This window comes from Barbus barbus (assembly GCF_936440315.1).
Source record: "Barbus barbus genome assembly, chromosome: 38".
Taxonomy (NCBI): Eukaryota; Metazoa; Chordata; class Actinopteri; order Cypriniformes; family Cyprinidae; genus Barbus; species Barbus barbus.
Window position 1 is genome coordinate 15,959,898 of NC_136716.1, and position 15,591 is coordinate 15,975,488.

The 15,591-nt window shown below is 37.9% G+C and overlaps 2 protein-coding genes across 6 annotated transcripts in view; one reads left to right on the forward strand and one right to left on the reverse strand.

Moving 5' to 3' along the window:
• Positions 1–15,591, reverse strand: part of LOC306857829 (medium-chain acyl-CoA ligase ACSF2, mitochondrial) — a 32,571-nt gene that overhangs the window by 7,872 nt on the left and 9,108 nt on the right. For all 5 annotated transcript variants that reach the window (XM_079398035.1, XM_079398037.1, XM_079398034.1 and 2 more), the window contains 6 exons: positions 15,145–15,263; positions 11,291–11,453; positions 10,496–10,591; positions 10,156–10,307; positions 9,741–9,832; positions 9,518–9,594 (listed from right to left, as the gene is read on the reverse strand). In XM_079398035.1, coding sequence (XP_079254161.1) covers positions 9,518–9,594; positions 9,741–9,832; positions 10,156–10,307; positions 10,496–10,591; positions 11,291–11,453; positions 15,145–15,263 — 699 coding nt within the window. The remainder of the gene's footprint in view (positions 1–9,517; positions 9,595–9,740; positions 9,833–10,155; positions 10,308–10,495; positions 10,592–11,290; positions 11,454–15,144; positions 15,264–15,591) is intronic.
• LOC306857835 (chondroadherin-like) lies at positions 1,398–6,468 on the forward strand. The gene is made up of 4 exons (XM_079398045.1): positions 1,398–2,311; positions 3,843–4,006; positions 4,428–4,573; positions 6,108–6,468. The coding sequence occupies exons 1-3, from the start codon at positions 1,526–1,528 to the stop codon at positions 4,567–4,569; spliced, it is 1,092 nt and encodes a 363-aa protein (XP_079254171.1). The 5' UTR covers positions 1,398–1,525; the 3' UTR covers positions 4,570–4,573; positions 6,108–6,468.

Here is a 15,591-nt window from a genome sequence, read left to right on the forward strand (position 1 = left end):
TCCCAGGATGTCTTTCGAAAAGAGTAGAGGTGTGACCTCGGCATCCTGGCCAAATTTCCCCATTGGTCTCTGACCATCATGGCCTCCTAATCATCCCCTTACACTGATTGGCTTCATCACTCTGTCTCCTCTCCACCAGTAAGCTGGTGTGTGGTGGGCGTTCTGGCGCACTATGGCTGCCGTCGCATCATCCAGGTGGATGCTGCACACTGGTGGTGGACGAGGAGACACCACCCCTCACAATGTAGAGCGCTTTGAGTGCTTAGAAAAGCAGAAAAGCGCTATATAAATGTAATGAATTATTATTATTATTATTATTAACTTCACACTGGACTTCAAGCAACATGGATTCTGTGCCTCTCCACTCTTCCTCCAGACTCTTTTGAAATAAGTTACAAGAAAAAATAAACTTTTTCCCGATATTCAAATTTGTTTAGATACCTGTATTACATCATATAGGTTCTTCAGAAAAGTTCTAAATAAATTAAAAATCATTTTATAATCGTATAAATAAATAAATTCTGCAAGGACTATGTAAAGTTTGAAGCAAAACTGTATTTTCGGTGGCATTTAAATAAATAAATAAATAAAATTAAAGAAATAGTTTAATTTATTTTAATATCTTGCAGAAGCTGCCATTTCTATGTAATGTTAAGAGCAGAACTGTAAAAAACAAATCAAACACATAAATAAATGTTTAATTTATTTTTTTTTAAATACCTTACAGATATAGCCATTGCTTTGTAATGTTAAGAGCCAAGTGTATTATAAGCAATAAATAAAGAAGCATTTACTTATTTAAATAAATATCTTGCAAATTCTGCAATGGCTATGCAAAGTTAAGAGCCGAACTGTATTATAAGCAATAAATAAATATTTAATTTATTTTTAATAAATACCTTGCAGATGTAGCCATTGCTATGTAATGTTAAGAGCAAACTGTATTACAAGCAACAAATAAATAAACATTTAAATTTATTTTTAATAAATATATTAAGCACTACTTAATAAATAAACATTTTTAATAAATATCTTGCAAATACTGCAATTGCTATGTAACGTTAAGAGCAGAACTGTATTATAAGCAATAAATAAATATTTTAAATTCCTTTAATAACTAGCTTGCAGCTTTTGCAATGGCTATGTAAAGTTAAGAGCAGAACTAGATAATAAGCACTAAATAAATAAATAATTTGTTTAATAAATATCTTGCAGATCTGCAATGGCTACATAACGTTTAGAGAAGAACTCCTATAAACATTTAGAAACTATTATAAACAACCGTGCTTTCAGCTTTCTTCCCTCCTTTCCTCTGACTCACCGCCCCCCCCCCCCCCCCCCTCTCTCTCTCTCTCTCGAGCTCACCTCTAGCCCTCTCTCTCTGCACTTTCACACACTCCCCCTCTTTACTCTGAGGTTGTGTGGACCACTTTTGCTGTCTGTATATGTTCCTGCTGGAGTAAAGGCACAAGAAGAGCAACAGCCAGACAGCATAAAGCAGTGGACTGACCATCACAGCGTCATCATGTATAGTTTCAGCTTCCTACTGGTGCTAGTGTGTCTACAGGTTTGCGTCCCCTTTGTTTTTGGTGCACCAACTCAATGCCCAAGCCAGTGCCACTGCCATGGGGACCTGCAACATGTTATCTGTGACAATGTCGGGCTGAAGAAGATCCCCCGCATATCCGAGGTCACTCGTCTTCTAAACCTGCAACGTAACAACCTGGGAAGTCTCCAAACCGGGGGATTCAGCGAGATGAAGGGGCTCATTTCCCTGCACCTGCAGCACTGTCAGATCCGAGAGATCTCCAGCCTGGCTTTCAAAGGACTGAAGAAACTCATCTACCTCTACTTGTCTAACAATGAGATCAGCACCATCAAACCAGGCGCTTTTGATGACCTGACCGAACTGACCTATCTCTACTTGGACGGTAACCAAATTACGAGCCTTCCAAAGGGCATCTTGTCTCCTATGATCAACCTGTTTATCCTGCAGCTCGACAACAACAAGCTTCGAGAGCTGCAGCCTGGTACTTTCACAGGTGCTAGCGATCTCCGATGGCTTTATATGAGTGGCAATGAGTTGAGCTCCATTCAGCCTGGTTCTTTTGATGAAGTGGAGAACCTGGCCATTCTAACTCTGGACCGTAACAAGCTGTCTACCTACCCTCTCCTGGCTATGAGCAAGCTGCGTGTGGTGGAGGAACTCAACTTATCCAAAAACCCTCTCAACCTTGTGCCTGACCACGCTTTCCGGAGCTTTGGCCGTTATATGGAGAAGCTCCATCTAAATGACATGAGCCTAGAGAAGGTAAGTCCGTGAAATTGCAGGAGTAAACACTTAAAATGTAGAATAAAACATGAGAATCAAGATGCTGATTGAGAACCAAATTAATGTTTTCCCCATAATGCTGGTCTCTAAAGTTGAGGCTAAATAAATGCATGTTTGTGTTTGGTTTTTGGGAAGCTTAGCATTGGCAAACAAACTTTACATCCCATCAGAGCTGGCCATGCTAACGAACTGCAACTCCATCGGAGTAAAATGTAGTCTGAAAGACCGAGATATCCAGCTAAATCAGAGCTGTGCTGGAGACTTTCACCTGTTTTCTTTCAATAAGATCCTCCTGATCCATTCCCGTCATACTTTCAGGCCTTAAAAAGGTCACATGTGCTTTATGTCAGGATGCATATGTGCTACTCCAGCAGGATATTTCCCTCTGGAACACTATATGGTTAAGGAAAGTGTTTAAGAGATACATTTATCTTTTCCTTGTCTTTGATCTGACTTCAACAGACTCTCCATATGGACTGATACCAGTGCAAAGTCAAAGTATAAATATGTAATGCAAATGCAAAGTACATTTTAAATGTTATTATGCACTCATAGATATCTATTTTTCAAAATATTTATAAAGCTGTATATAATAAATACAAACTGTTACAAATAATATATGATATTAATTATTTTAAATGATATCTATATATCAAGCCTGTGTAAAAACAGATCAACAAGCATCGGCGCCATGCAGTTGGTCAGTGTTTTTTTGTATGATAGGAAAGGGAAAAAATAACCACTCTCCCCTCACATGTGGATATTTTTAGGGTCTATTTGCTTGAAAAATGTTATTTTGAGACCCAAGTTTTTTCCTCTCACTTGGTGCACCATGTAAACAGGTCAGTAAGGGTTAGCAGACGGGTAAATAGTGACAGGGTGTTCCGTGGCCCATGAAGAGAAGTATTTTAGGCTGTAGTTGCCTCACCTGAATGGACAATTCAACCCAATTCAAGCATTTCTGGCAGAAGAGCATGTCGATGGAGGAGTGGACAGACAGAAAAAGTGAAAACAACCCTTCAATGCTGGAAGTGATCCATCCTGCATCGCCTCAAATTACCAAACTCTCCACGTCTCTTGCCTTCTGAGTGGAAATTTCCAAACGTCCCTTCAATAAATGCATCTTCTCTACACTTACATAACACACCCACACACACACTGTGTGTATACTTTCAAAGCCCCTTAACCTATAAAGCAGACACCATGCAGACCAGTACATCTAACACCTGGGTGAAGTTTTTAGCAGACTTGCATACGCTTATGAAGTTTGATGGAGAGCTGGAAGGAAAGTGCGGACAGGTTTACATAAGCCCTGGCACATAGGACAGCATGAGAGAGGCCTTTCATGTGGAAAAAAAGCCCTCAGTTCAGCATCCACAAGTTCCTTTTAGATATTAAGAGTGACTTTGAATGCTAACTGTAGGGATATTCTACAAAGCAGTGAGTTATAACGTGTTATCGACTGCATATATGGTAAACAACTGTATATCTGCCCTTTCTACCCGTCAAGTTTTCCAGTGCTGCCTTTGAAGGAGTGACGGCTCTCAAATCTCTGCATCTTGAGAACAACAAGCTAAAATCACTGCCGAGCAGCCTTGAGTTCAGCACCCTCCAGAACTTCACTCTGTATAACAACCCCTGGAGCTGCACCTGCCAGTTAGCAAACCTCAGAAAGTAAGAGACAACATAAGATCACTTCAAGCATAACTGTATTTAAGCTTTCAAAAGAAATTATGCCTTTCAAATGCCTTTCATATTTACTTCATGACTTCATTCAAGTCAACATAAATCAAAATCTAATCTACTTACTTCTTAATGCATGATATTATCGCGACTGATAATTTGAACATGCTGACGCCACTAAGGCTGTGAGAGCTAATTTAAAATATTAACCGATAGCCAAATAGCTATTTAGTCAATGTTGTAGAAAATTTGCATTCATTTTGCTATGCAATGCCCACTTTTTACTATCCAATCCATTCTTGACAAAAAAAGTTCCTCCCCATATACTTTATCTTGCTGAATATCTAGTTTTACTCTGAAATAAGTGCAAATAGCCGACAGTAACTACAAATGCTTGGATTTGCATGTACAGATGGATGGACACTAGTCGCCATCGCCCTGATGCAGTTTGCGCCTCTCCTGGAAGCCAGAAAGGAAAGCAAATAAGAGACAGCTCTGCTTTCAGTCGCTGCAAGGCAAAGACAAAGAGGGCAAGGAAGGGAGCACGGCTTTGAGATGGTAAGCAGCCCTGTTAATACCACTCTCACAAATTTAGAACCTAAATACAAGCCAAAAGGTGAAAACATTACAAATGACATTAAATATAACAGGCTACCTTAATGTCCTCTAGTAAAGTAGTTCATAACAGGGGGCCAGTGTCGAGATAACATTTGGCTTTTTTCAAATGCGGCTTATATTGCATTCAAGGTACACATTATATCAGTTCTTGCTTTTTCTGTGAATCAAACACATAACCTTGGCTTTACTAGTGTCATGCACTATTGTTTGAGCTACAGGAAGGCCATTACTTCCAAGTAAGGAATAAAAGTATTTAAATGTATCTATATTAACAATCTTAATCATAAAAAAATAACTTAAAATAAAGATGTTTAACATTAAACTGACATCATGTTTTTATTGCAACAACAGTAATAGTAGCAGAAGTACGTCAGCTTCAGCTTGTATAGAAGGGCCTCTGAATATTGTCTTGGACAAGGGAGAGTCCAGAAGGTTGAAAACCACTGTTCTAAAACAAAATATTGTAGAATTGTACATTTATTCATTTATTTTAAATATAGTATTTGCAAGAGAGCTGAGATTAAAGTCAAAGCTGACAAATACATTTTTATTAGTTAAACCAGAGGCCAATCCTGATTACTAACATTACTAAAACCAAGTCTTCCAGGTTTGAGATCCTAAACTGAGGTCTAATATCCAGACCCATAAAAAGTTTATGTGGTCTTGTAAATGAGACCACAGGATTAAGGCTCCAGCTATGATCATAAAAATGAGACATTAATCACAGTCCTCAGTATGACAACTAGCCTTTTTTCACATGATTTGCAAATGTAAATAAATTAAGAAAAAAAGGGTAAACTGTCTCAAGTGTTTTCTGTGGTGCACGGAGCAAGACACCACTGCTCTCCCATAATCTCTATAAAAGACCCTTTCATCTGGAGATACTCATGAGATTCCCGCTCAAGTGCTACCACGAGTCCTGAGAGACCACTGAGGATGTTATAAACTCTGGTAAACAGTTATGAAATTATTTAAGCACAGGTAATCCCATTGATTTGGGAGTGGAGAAACCTGGTCCACAGTTACCAATTAGTCATTGGTGGTCGCACCTCTATTATCAAATATAAATCATTTAACATTAGGTATTCACCTTTCCCATAAAAGTTATTAAATGGTTTATATTGTATAATTTAATAATCAACTCAACCTAAAACACTGCCTTCCAGTAACTTCGGTGAGAAATTAAAGTTACATATTTGCACAGAGAATCAAGAGTCTAATGCAAACTGTGAGTGTTTTTACCTTTTCCAACATGAAAGAGTGAATGGTAATACTATAATTGTGGTCAGGATATGGGTTTGGGCGACTGCCTTGTGGTAAAATCCTGTCTGCTATGTTATCCTTCATGTTCCTCCTGGTCTCTTTGTCCTTTAAGGTTTGTTTGTGTGTTTCCATTTTGGCTTTGGCACTACTATGTGCAGACCATCAGATGTTCAAAACTGAGCTTGGCAATCTTATTTGTATGTTCCCGCAGGAGGACAGGGAGAAGAGGCCTGTCCAGGTGTCAGGACTTCAATGTGCAGAAAAGAAAAGCAATGCAGACTGCTACATTGGGACTATTCATTTCCTCTTTCACTAAATTTTTGTGTGTGACATATAGATGTGCTGACTCAATTCAAACTAATTAACATGAATAGCACAAATGTGTGTTCACAGACATTGGCAAACACCCTTAAGGAGCAACTGTGTGAGTTTGCAAAGAGAGGTTTCACAAACATGTACACATCAAAGGAAATACGGATCGAACTCTTAGTGTTCGCTTTTATGGTAATGTATATGCTAACGCAAACAATCTGGTGATAAATCCAACATTATCACAGAAGTAGTTCCTACACCATATTAAAATTCAAGAGTACTAACAGGAGTACTGTCAGCCATAAAATGAGAACTGGTAGAATAGATTTACATTGATTAGCATTTACTTAGAGACTCAGCAGTTTAAGTATAAATGTTCACAGGTAATTCCTCAAGGTTGTATTCTCTCTCTCTCTCTCTCTCTCAGATTTCAGCATATTTTTTAAAACCTTTTCGAGTAAATCAAACCAAATGGCCACTGTAGACTGAATCTTGTTTATTCTACTGATTCTAATTTTATTGTCTTCACGGCATACTCCCATTATGAGGGTTAGAAGCACTTAAAATGATATAACCAAACAGTTAGAATCACAACGGAGCTCTTCATCCGGACAGCTCTTCTCTTTCAACATTTTGAGTTCATCCTTAGCTTTAAACATCTCACAACGTCCTGCTAGGAATTTCCGAGGCTTTGCAAACATAACAAACCTTGACCGTAGCTAAAGCTGACACATTTAAGATGTGACATGACCTGACCTCTTCTTTACATCTCTGACCAAAGTCAAACGCAACACAGGCCAGGAAAACATGGACTCGTTATAGCCATGAAACTGGTAAATGAGACAGTGTAAGGACCATGTAAGGAATAACACAGCTAGTCATTATCAAACAATTAATCCAGACAGGATGATCAGAATTGGTTGCCAAACATAAGGATTAACCAATGCTGTGCCTGACCAATCAAAATTAAGAAATGACACAAGTGATGGTGGTGCCAGAAGAAGAGGATTTACGAAGAGCAGGTAAACTGAAAAAATTGAGACAAATGGAGGTTCTCCAGTCTAATGTTATCAATTTGTTACTGTGATGTACTCATACTCAATAAAAGACATAAAGCACCACTATAGTAATGGCTTCTTAAGAGAATGAAAACTGGATGCACTAAAATTGTGCAATATATTCTTTGAAAAACAATAGTACTAATAGATACTTGTTCAGATCCTGCTACCTTCTCCATACATGGGGCCTCATGTATAAACGTTGCGCTGTTTTCCAAGCACATATCTAGATTTGTACGGATGTTCTTGACTGTGCATACGTACTCTTTTTCCTGGGGTAATCAAGTAAAAAATGATTTTAAACCGTTTTCATGTCGATATACACATTTACATTAAATATTCCACTCTCATCAATGGAGATAAGCACTGAAATTACATAAAGTCATTACAGAAGGTAAACCAAAATTATATGAATTTAGACATATTTGTAGTTGATGCGCTTAATCACTTTTCCTGTGGCATGTAATGTTTTAATGACAGCGATGAGTGCTATAATAATTCATATATTTAAACTAAACGTTATGATAATTTTTTTAGCGAGAACAATGATCAACGATGCACACTTACTTTGATATTATGGTGGACACTGCTGGATTCGGTGATCGAACGGTCCATTGTCCGGTTTCAATAATAGCTACTGTACAACCGCAGCTGCATAGAGGTGTTGATGTCGTGTGAAGGCATCTCCACAACATTATGAAAAATACCACTGTATTTGAAGGATAAAACTTGGGGGAGACGGTAAGATTGGCCTGTTTCCTTTTTAAAATACTTTGTCAATGACGCGCAACTGCAATACACTGCAATAAATGGCTTACATGTTTACACTAAAAATAGCTAAAAGATGTTCACCTTTTCAGCAAAACTACAAAATGAGTTGTTTAAAACAATTGAAATACTATTTGGTCAGTGGAAAGAACGAGGTCAAGCATATTCTAAAATAGGCTATTTATCTGAGAACTAGTTTTGTTTATGGATATTTTGATATATTAATTTCAAAACATTCTGGATGATTTTGGCGATAAAAATTAATGTGGCACGAATGGCATTTAGTCCGTACTATCTAATATTTCCTTAATGTCTTGTACCTTTGATGGTGTTAAACAGGGTATGCAGATGAGGTTATGCATCGTAAAACTAAGCGTTGTAAGCTCCATATATGGTGATTTCTGGGAGGAGACGGGGTGGAGATGCACGTACGCACAATCTTCCCTGACTGGGATTCATCTCTTAGGGAATAGCTGTATTTTTCTTCCTAGTTTTCTCCTCATACAAAGCTATTATGGCTTTAGAAGACTTTAGCTAGAGTGCAAATAATATGGACTACTCATATGGTTCTTTTTGAAACTCTATAGCTTCATTTTATGGAGGACAGCAGCTTAGTTTGTTTGGAACATGAGATTGAATAAATGACACCTACATTTTAATTTTCAGCTGAACTATCACTTTAACAGATACTCATACAATACCATTCATACGCTTGGAGTCAAAAAGATTTTAAGAACTTAATTTATCCAGTGCAAGGATGCGTTAAATTAATCAAAAGTGACACTACAGTTCTATATTGTTTAAAAACATTATATTCTATGCTGTTCTGAGCTTTTTATTCATTAAAGAATCCTGCATCGTGGAATGTATCATAATATCCACAAAAATATTAAGCAGCACACCTGTTTTCAACATTGATAATAATAAATAATAATCAGCATATTAGAATGATTTCTAAAGGATCATGAGACAATTAAGACTGGCGTAATGGCTGCTGAAAATTCAGCTTTACCATCACAGGAGTAAATTACATTTTAAAATATATTAAATGAGAAAATATTTTTAGTAGTAAAAACATTACACAATATTACTGTTTTACGTTATATTCGATTAAATGAAAGCAGCCTTGGAAAGCAAGAGTCTTCTTTCAAAGACAAACCGACCCCAAACTTTTGAACAGTTATGTATATTTTTTAACAAATATCAAGCCATTTTTATTCAAATATAAGGGGAATATTTAATGTGAGAATGGATAGTGAATCAAAAGTAGCCACATATCTTTTCTTAGAAAAGAAAAGGACAATACTAAAATAAATGTTTAGACCAGGTGGGCTGGGCTGTGAGTAACTTTTATATTAATTCTCTGTCTCCCTCTAGTGATACTGGCATGCAGTATACACACAATTATAATCAGCTTGATTCATAACAAATTATGTGTACTGTGTTTAAACAAATCCCTTTTTTATTATGAGCAATTACTTACCAGCATTTCCTTAGCACCCATGACATTGATGACCTTACGAAGGACCTCAGGTGGACAAGGAGATCCGGCAGAAATACCTGACAGACACAAAACAAAGGATATTAGCAGAATACCGGTGAATGTGCAGGATGTTCTCTTTGATTGCTCAGAAAAGATTATTTATGTCATCTATCACAAGTTCCATTGAGAAAGTTAGATGTTACAAAGGTTTTGGCCGACTTACCACCCTCAACTGATGACAAATCAATCTTGGCCAGGTCAGGCTGACTGAGCATGTCAATAAACATAGTTGGGGTGCCGTACACATTCGTACATCTGGGTAAACAGAGAATTTTGTGCCAAGTGCATTAAATAAATACAGCTCAGATGTTTTTCCAGTTTTGTATTGTGTACACTACATGACCTTTCATTCTTACCTAAATTATACATGACTGTCCTCTTTATATGTCCCTGTGTCTTTTATTTACAACAACTTAAATTCACTATGGCTGAGGTAAGCAGCACCAAAGTACTTTAATTTAGCATTATCTTCTATCACAAAGGACAGATGAAGAATTAAAACATCAATTCTTGTTTTAGTATAAAACATATTTAAAAAGGATTTTAAAAAAATGTACTTTACATGAATAACCACATACTTCTCTTTCTCTATTGCCACCAAGTTGGCGTGTCCGTCATACCCGGTGGACGGGAAAACCACTGTGGTGCCATGCACAGCCATGACCATACCACCACCCACCGAGCCAAAACAGTGATACATGGGCACCGGCAAGCAGATTCGCGCATTCTTCTGTAAGGAGAATAATGTCAAATATTACACATACTCCATGTGCTGTAAAGGAAAATGTATGGAGATTTATGGAGAACAAAAGATTTTCTGCAAAATCATTATGCTAAATAATGAACTGTATTTTTGCAAGTGTTCAACAAACAGCCCTTTTACTGAATTGTCATTATCTTTTGATTACATGTACCTACCCTCCAGTTGTAGCCTATGCGCAGGCCGATGAAATAAGCATTGTTCACAATGTTGTGATGAGACAGAGTCGCTCCTTTGGGTTTTCCAGTTGTTCCCTTAAAATCATAAAAAACAAAACTAAATGATTTATTTAGCATTTACTGATTAAGATCACTAGGATGTGTTTCAAGACTTAAAGCTAAAGTGTGCAATTTTTTAATGCTTAAAAAAAAGGCTTTATGTAGAGACTATTCTAAGTAAGTAATTACTTGGCTAAGTTCTCTAAATTGTAAACGCTGTGGCATAAACATTGATCTATTTGTCCATTACAACCTAACACAGCAACATCAGGCCAACCGACGGTGTAAGTTTAGAGCAGCACTATAATTTTTACTAACCAGTAGAATAGGGAGATAATGGAAGCTTGTTTCTGTCATGTAAAAGAAAATAAAAAGGTAATTGCAAATTTTTTATCTCATTACTCATATTTTTTTCCCCTCACAGTTGGGAGATAAACTTGCAATTCTGATAAAAGTCAAAATTGTGAGAAAATGAAAAAATGAAAAAGGTAATTGTGAGTTTTATTCTCAGAACTGTGGGCGTATATCTCACAGTTCATAGTTTATAGTTTATAGCTCGCAATTCTGATAAAAAGTTGCAATCAGCTTTTTATAACAGGCTTATAATAGTGTTTGAGCTAAATTGAGAAGAGTCCTTATTTTTGTGATTCCATCTGGTGATGCAAGTGGTGTGGAAATCACACACGTCAGCGTTAATGTAAATATAAATATACAGTTTAAAAATAAGCAAAATACCGAAGTAAACTGAATGTTTATGGGATCATCACAACTGAGTTTCTTCTGAAGGTCTTGTAGTTGTTGTAGGTGTTGGCTGCTTCCTGCTTGCTTCACATCTTTCAAGTGAAAAGCTCCTGGTTGCTGACTGTCAGTTACGATCACAGTGTGTAGGTCTGGTAGTCTGAAAATAAAAACAACTCAGTCACCCTCTGGACCTCAATATTGCTTATGTACACCTTCCTTTTATTACATCTGTAGAACTTTGTCGAAACAAGAACACACACACACACACACACACACACCTATTAACAGGACAGCACATTCTGTCCTGTTAATAGGTGTGTGAAAATTTCTGAAAATTTGCTCTTTTTACTATCTGTGGCTGTAAAATTAATTAACGACCAGCACTGCGCCCAAGCATCCTGCTCTGCTCTCCTTAACGTCTCACGAGACACTTAAAACAAAGGATATATGTGTGGAAAAATCTGGAACGTATTTAAAACAGGACTTCACGGTTGTTTCTTATCACTTAAGCATAATTCAACCATAAACAGGACGAAGACCTTGGCATCTGGAAAGGCTCCAGCACAGACCCTCCCTGATCTCCTGACCATTAACACATGTAATTCAATGATTGTATCAACCAGGAGAGACGTTTTTAATGATGAGACTGGGCACTGAAGTCTCACAGATACATGCCCAATGGGATACTCATGACCCCCGGACAGCTCCCCCTTTCGTCCTCCCTGCATTCCAAAGGAATACGTTTTTTTTTCTTGTGCAAAGAACACCCAAACTTTTATTGACTCTCTGCCAACAGATATTCCTTTATTCCTATTTATATTAAAGCAATATACTCAAAGGCAATATATACAATATATTTACAATATATATTCAGGTTGTATTTCATGAAATGAAATTAAGCTTGCTGTGTTATTGGAATCTATGGTATTGTTGTAATCTTTTGATGTCTAATTTTTCCCGATCACTATTGTTTAGTTTCACATGCTTGGTGTGATTATTTAGAATTTAGGATCGTTCAATCTATCCCTTAACCGTGTAATAGATAAAATTGATATACAGTGGGTACGGAAAGTATTCAGACCCCCTTAAATTTTTCACTCTTTGTTATATTGCAGCCATTTGCTAAAATCATTTAAGTTCATTTTTTTCCTCAATGTACACACAGCACCCCATATTGACAGAAAAACAGAATTGTTGACATTTTTGCAGATTTATTAAAAAAGAAAAACTGAAATATCACATGGTCCTAAGTATTCAGACCCTTTGCTCAGTATTTAGTAGAAGCACCCTTTTGATCTAATACAGCCATGAGTCTTTTTGGGAAAGATGCAACAAGTTTTTCACACCTGGATTTGGGGATCCTCTGCCATTCCACCTTGCAGATCCTCTCCAGTTCTGTCAGGTTGGATGGTAAACGTTGGTGGACAGCCATTTTTAGGTCTCTCCAGAGATGCTCAATTGGGTTTAAGTCAGGGCTCTGGCTGAGCCATTCAAGAACAGTCACGGAGTTGTTGTGAAGCCACTCCTTCGTTATTTTAGCTGTGTGCTTAGGGTCATTGTCTTGTTGGAAGGTAAACCTTCGGCCCAGTCTGAGGTCCTGAGCACTCTGGAGAAGGTTTTCGTCCAGGATATCCCTGTACTTGGCCGCATTCATCTTTCCCTCGATTGCAACCAGTCGTCCTGTCCCTGCAGCTGAAAAACACCCCCACAGCATGATGCTGCCACCACCATGCTTCACTGTTGGGACTGTATTGGACAGGTGATGAGCAGTGCCTGGTTTTCTCCACACATACCGCTTAGAATTAAGGCCAAAAAGTTCTATCTTGGTCTCATCAGACCAGAGAATCTTATTTGTCACCATCTTGGAGTCCTTCAGGTGTTTTTTTGTGTCTTGCACTGAAGAGAGGCTTCCGTCGGGCCACTCTGCCATAAAGCCCCGACTGGTGGAGGGCTGCAGTGATGTTTGACTTTCTACAACTTTCTCCCATCTCCCGACTGCATCTCTGGAGCTCAGCCACAGTGATCTTTGGGTTCTTCTTTACCTCTCTCACCAAGGCTCTAATCCCCCGATAGCTCAGTTTGGCCGGACGGCCAGCTCTAAGAAGGGTTCTGGTCTTCCCAAACGTCATCCATTTAAGGATTATGGAGGCCACTGTGCTCTTAGGAACCTTAAGTACAGCAGAATTTTTTTTGTAACCTTGGCCAGATCTGTGCCTTGCCACAATTTTGTCTCTGAGCTCTTCAGGCAGTTCCTTTGACCTCATGATTCTCATTTGCTCTGACATGCACTGTGAGCTGTAAGGTCTTATATAGACAGGTGTGTGGCTTTCCTAATTAAGTCCAGTCAGTATAATCAAACACAACTGGACACAAATGAAGGTGTAAAACCATCTCAAGGATGATCCGAAGAAATGGACAGCACCTGAGTTAAATATATGAGTGTCACAGCAAAGGGTCTGAATACTTAGGACCATGTGATATTTCAGTTTTTCTTTTTTAATAAATCTGTAAAAATGTCAACAATTCTGTGTTTTTCTGTCAATATGGGGTGCTGTGTGTACATTAATGAGGAAAAAAATTAACTTAAATGATTTTAGCAAATGGCTGCAATATAACAAAGAGTGAAAAATTTAAGGGGGTCTGAATACTTTCCGTACCCACTGTATGTACTTTGGGTATGCAAAACACTTGGCGTTTGATTTAGAATGAAAGCTAGTTGCGTCAGCAATAATTTGGTGTGGATGAAAATTGACCTCTCATATCATAATGTATGATTAAAACGCTTATAGGAATCTGCTAGGATATGCTCTTCATGTTATGGAATAATTCAGCGAAGGATTTATGCACAGAAAACTGAGCCGTGCGGGGCGGGGCTCTGCCCTACAGAAACACTTGTGATTGGATCAAACAGCAAAAGGGGCAGACTGAAATCAGCCCAATAAAGACAAACACCCAACTTTGGCGCGTGGCTCTCTTTGTTTGCTCGCGCACTGACCTGGTGAAACTTCGGCTCCTGCTCTGATCGTGCTGTTAAGCGCTCCCAGCCATTAACATCTGGCCGAGCATTGAACAACTATCAAGACTTAGTTAAACTTCTAATGAAACTTTAACATCTGAAGCCATAAGAACTGAAACAAACTTCCTAAGAGCGTCATCACTCCACAGAGAAACCAACCAATTGCAAGAGGGTATTCCCCGTAACATCACGCTACGACGAGACATCAGCAGCCAATCTGCACCCGGGGTTCCCTCGACCAGGAAAGGAACGGAAACTCAACTTAAACCAATTAATATCAAACAAATCTCCTTAATTCTGCTGGAAACTGGTTGAAGTAATTTAAGAGCAAAGACAGACAAGTTTTCTGTTTGAAATTCCCTCAGGGCAAAGTTTTCAGTAACTAGCAAAAGAGTGCTGGTTTAAGCTTTCTTCAAGTTCATTGCCTGCAATGTGTGTGTTTGTGTGTACATATTATGTTTTGTGTTATTGTAGCTTAGTAGTGTTGTGGAGTAGCAAATAAACTTTGATTTATTTAGAAATCTTTGTCTGGTGCTGTGTGATTTTCAAGTCGTAAACTATATGCCAAAGATTGCGTTACCTATGCTCAAAATTACCTAATCAATTCGGTGTTATTATCGTGGCCACGGGAATAAAACTGAATTGTTAAGAGATAACATACTGATTTTAACGCTTGCTGGACAAGTCGTTAATGAGGTATCGTTAACAAGGTATAAGTTGGACGTTTTGATTAATATCGATTAATCATGTAAATATCAATATCAAATCTTAAGAATAGATTCCCTAAAAGCTAAATTAGAATAAGGGCTAATCCTTTACACATCACATGTACCTTGAACTCCTGATTCCTCCAGGAGAGGCTGTCTCCATCTCCGGACAAAGCTGCCTTAACATGTCACAGTAATTTTGAGTCTTGAAATGTGTTGGACAAACGACTGCATTGCACTCCACCTAAAAGAAGCATTGAAGGGATAGTTCACCCAAAAATGAAAATTGTCCCATGATTTATTTACCTTCAAGTCATCCTAGGTGTATATGACTTTCTTGTTTCAGACGAATACAATCAAGAGTTATATTCAAAATATCCTGGCTTTCAAGCTTTATAATGTCAGTGAATGGTGGTCAAGATTTTGAAGTAAAATAAAGTGCATCCATCCATCATAAAAAGTGCTCCACACAGCTCCAGGGGGTTAATAAAAACCTTCTAAAGTGAATCAATGTTTTTGTTTAAGAAAAATATCCATATTTACACCATTATAAACTGTAATCTCTAACTTTT

Bases quoted from the DNA above. Each gene is read 5' to 3' on its own strand.
- LOC306857835 (XM_079398045.1), top strand. From the start codon at position 1,526: ATGTATAGTTTCAGCTTCCTACTGGTGCTAGTGTGTCTACAGGTTTGC. The intron at 2,312-3,842 runs GTAAGTCCGTGA...CTACCCGTCAAG, and splicing joins ATGACATGAGCCTAGAGAAG to TTTTCCAGTGCTGCCTTTGA. The intron at 4,007-4,427 runs GTAAGAGACAAC...TTGCATGTACAG, and splicing joins CAGTTAGCAAACCTCAGAAA to ATGGATGGACACTAGTCGCC.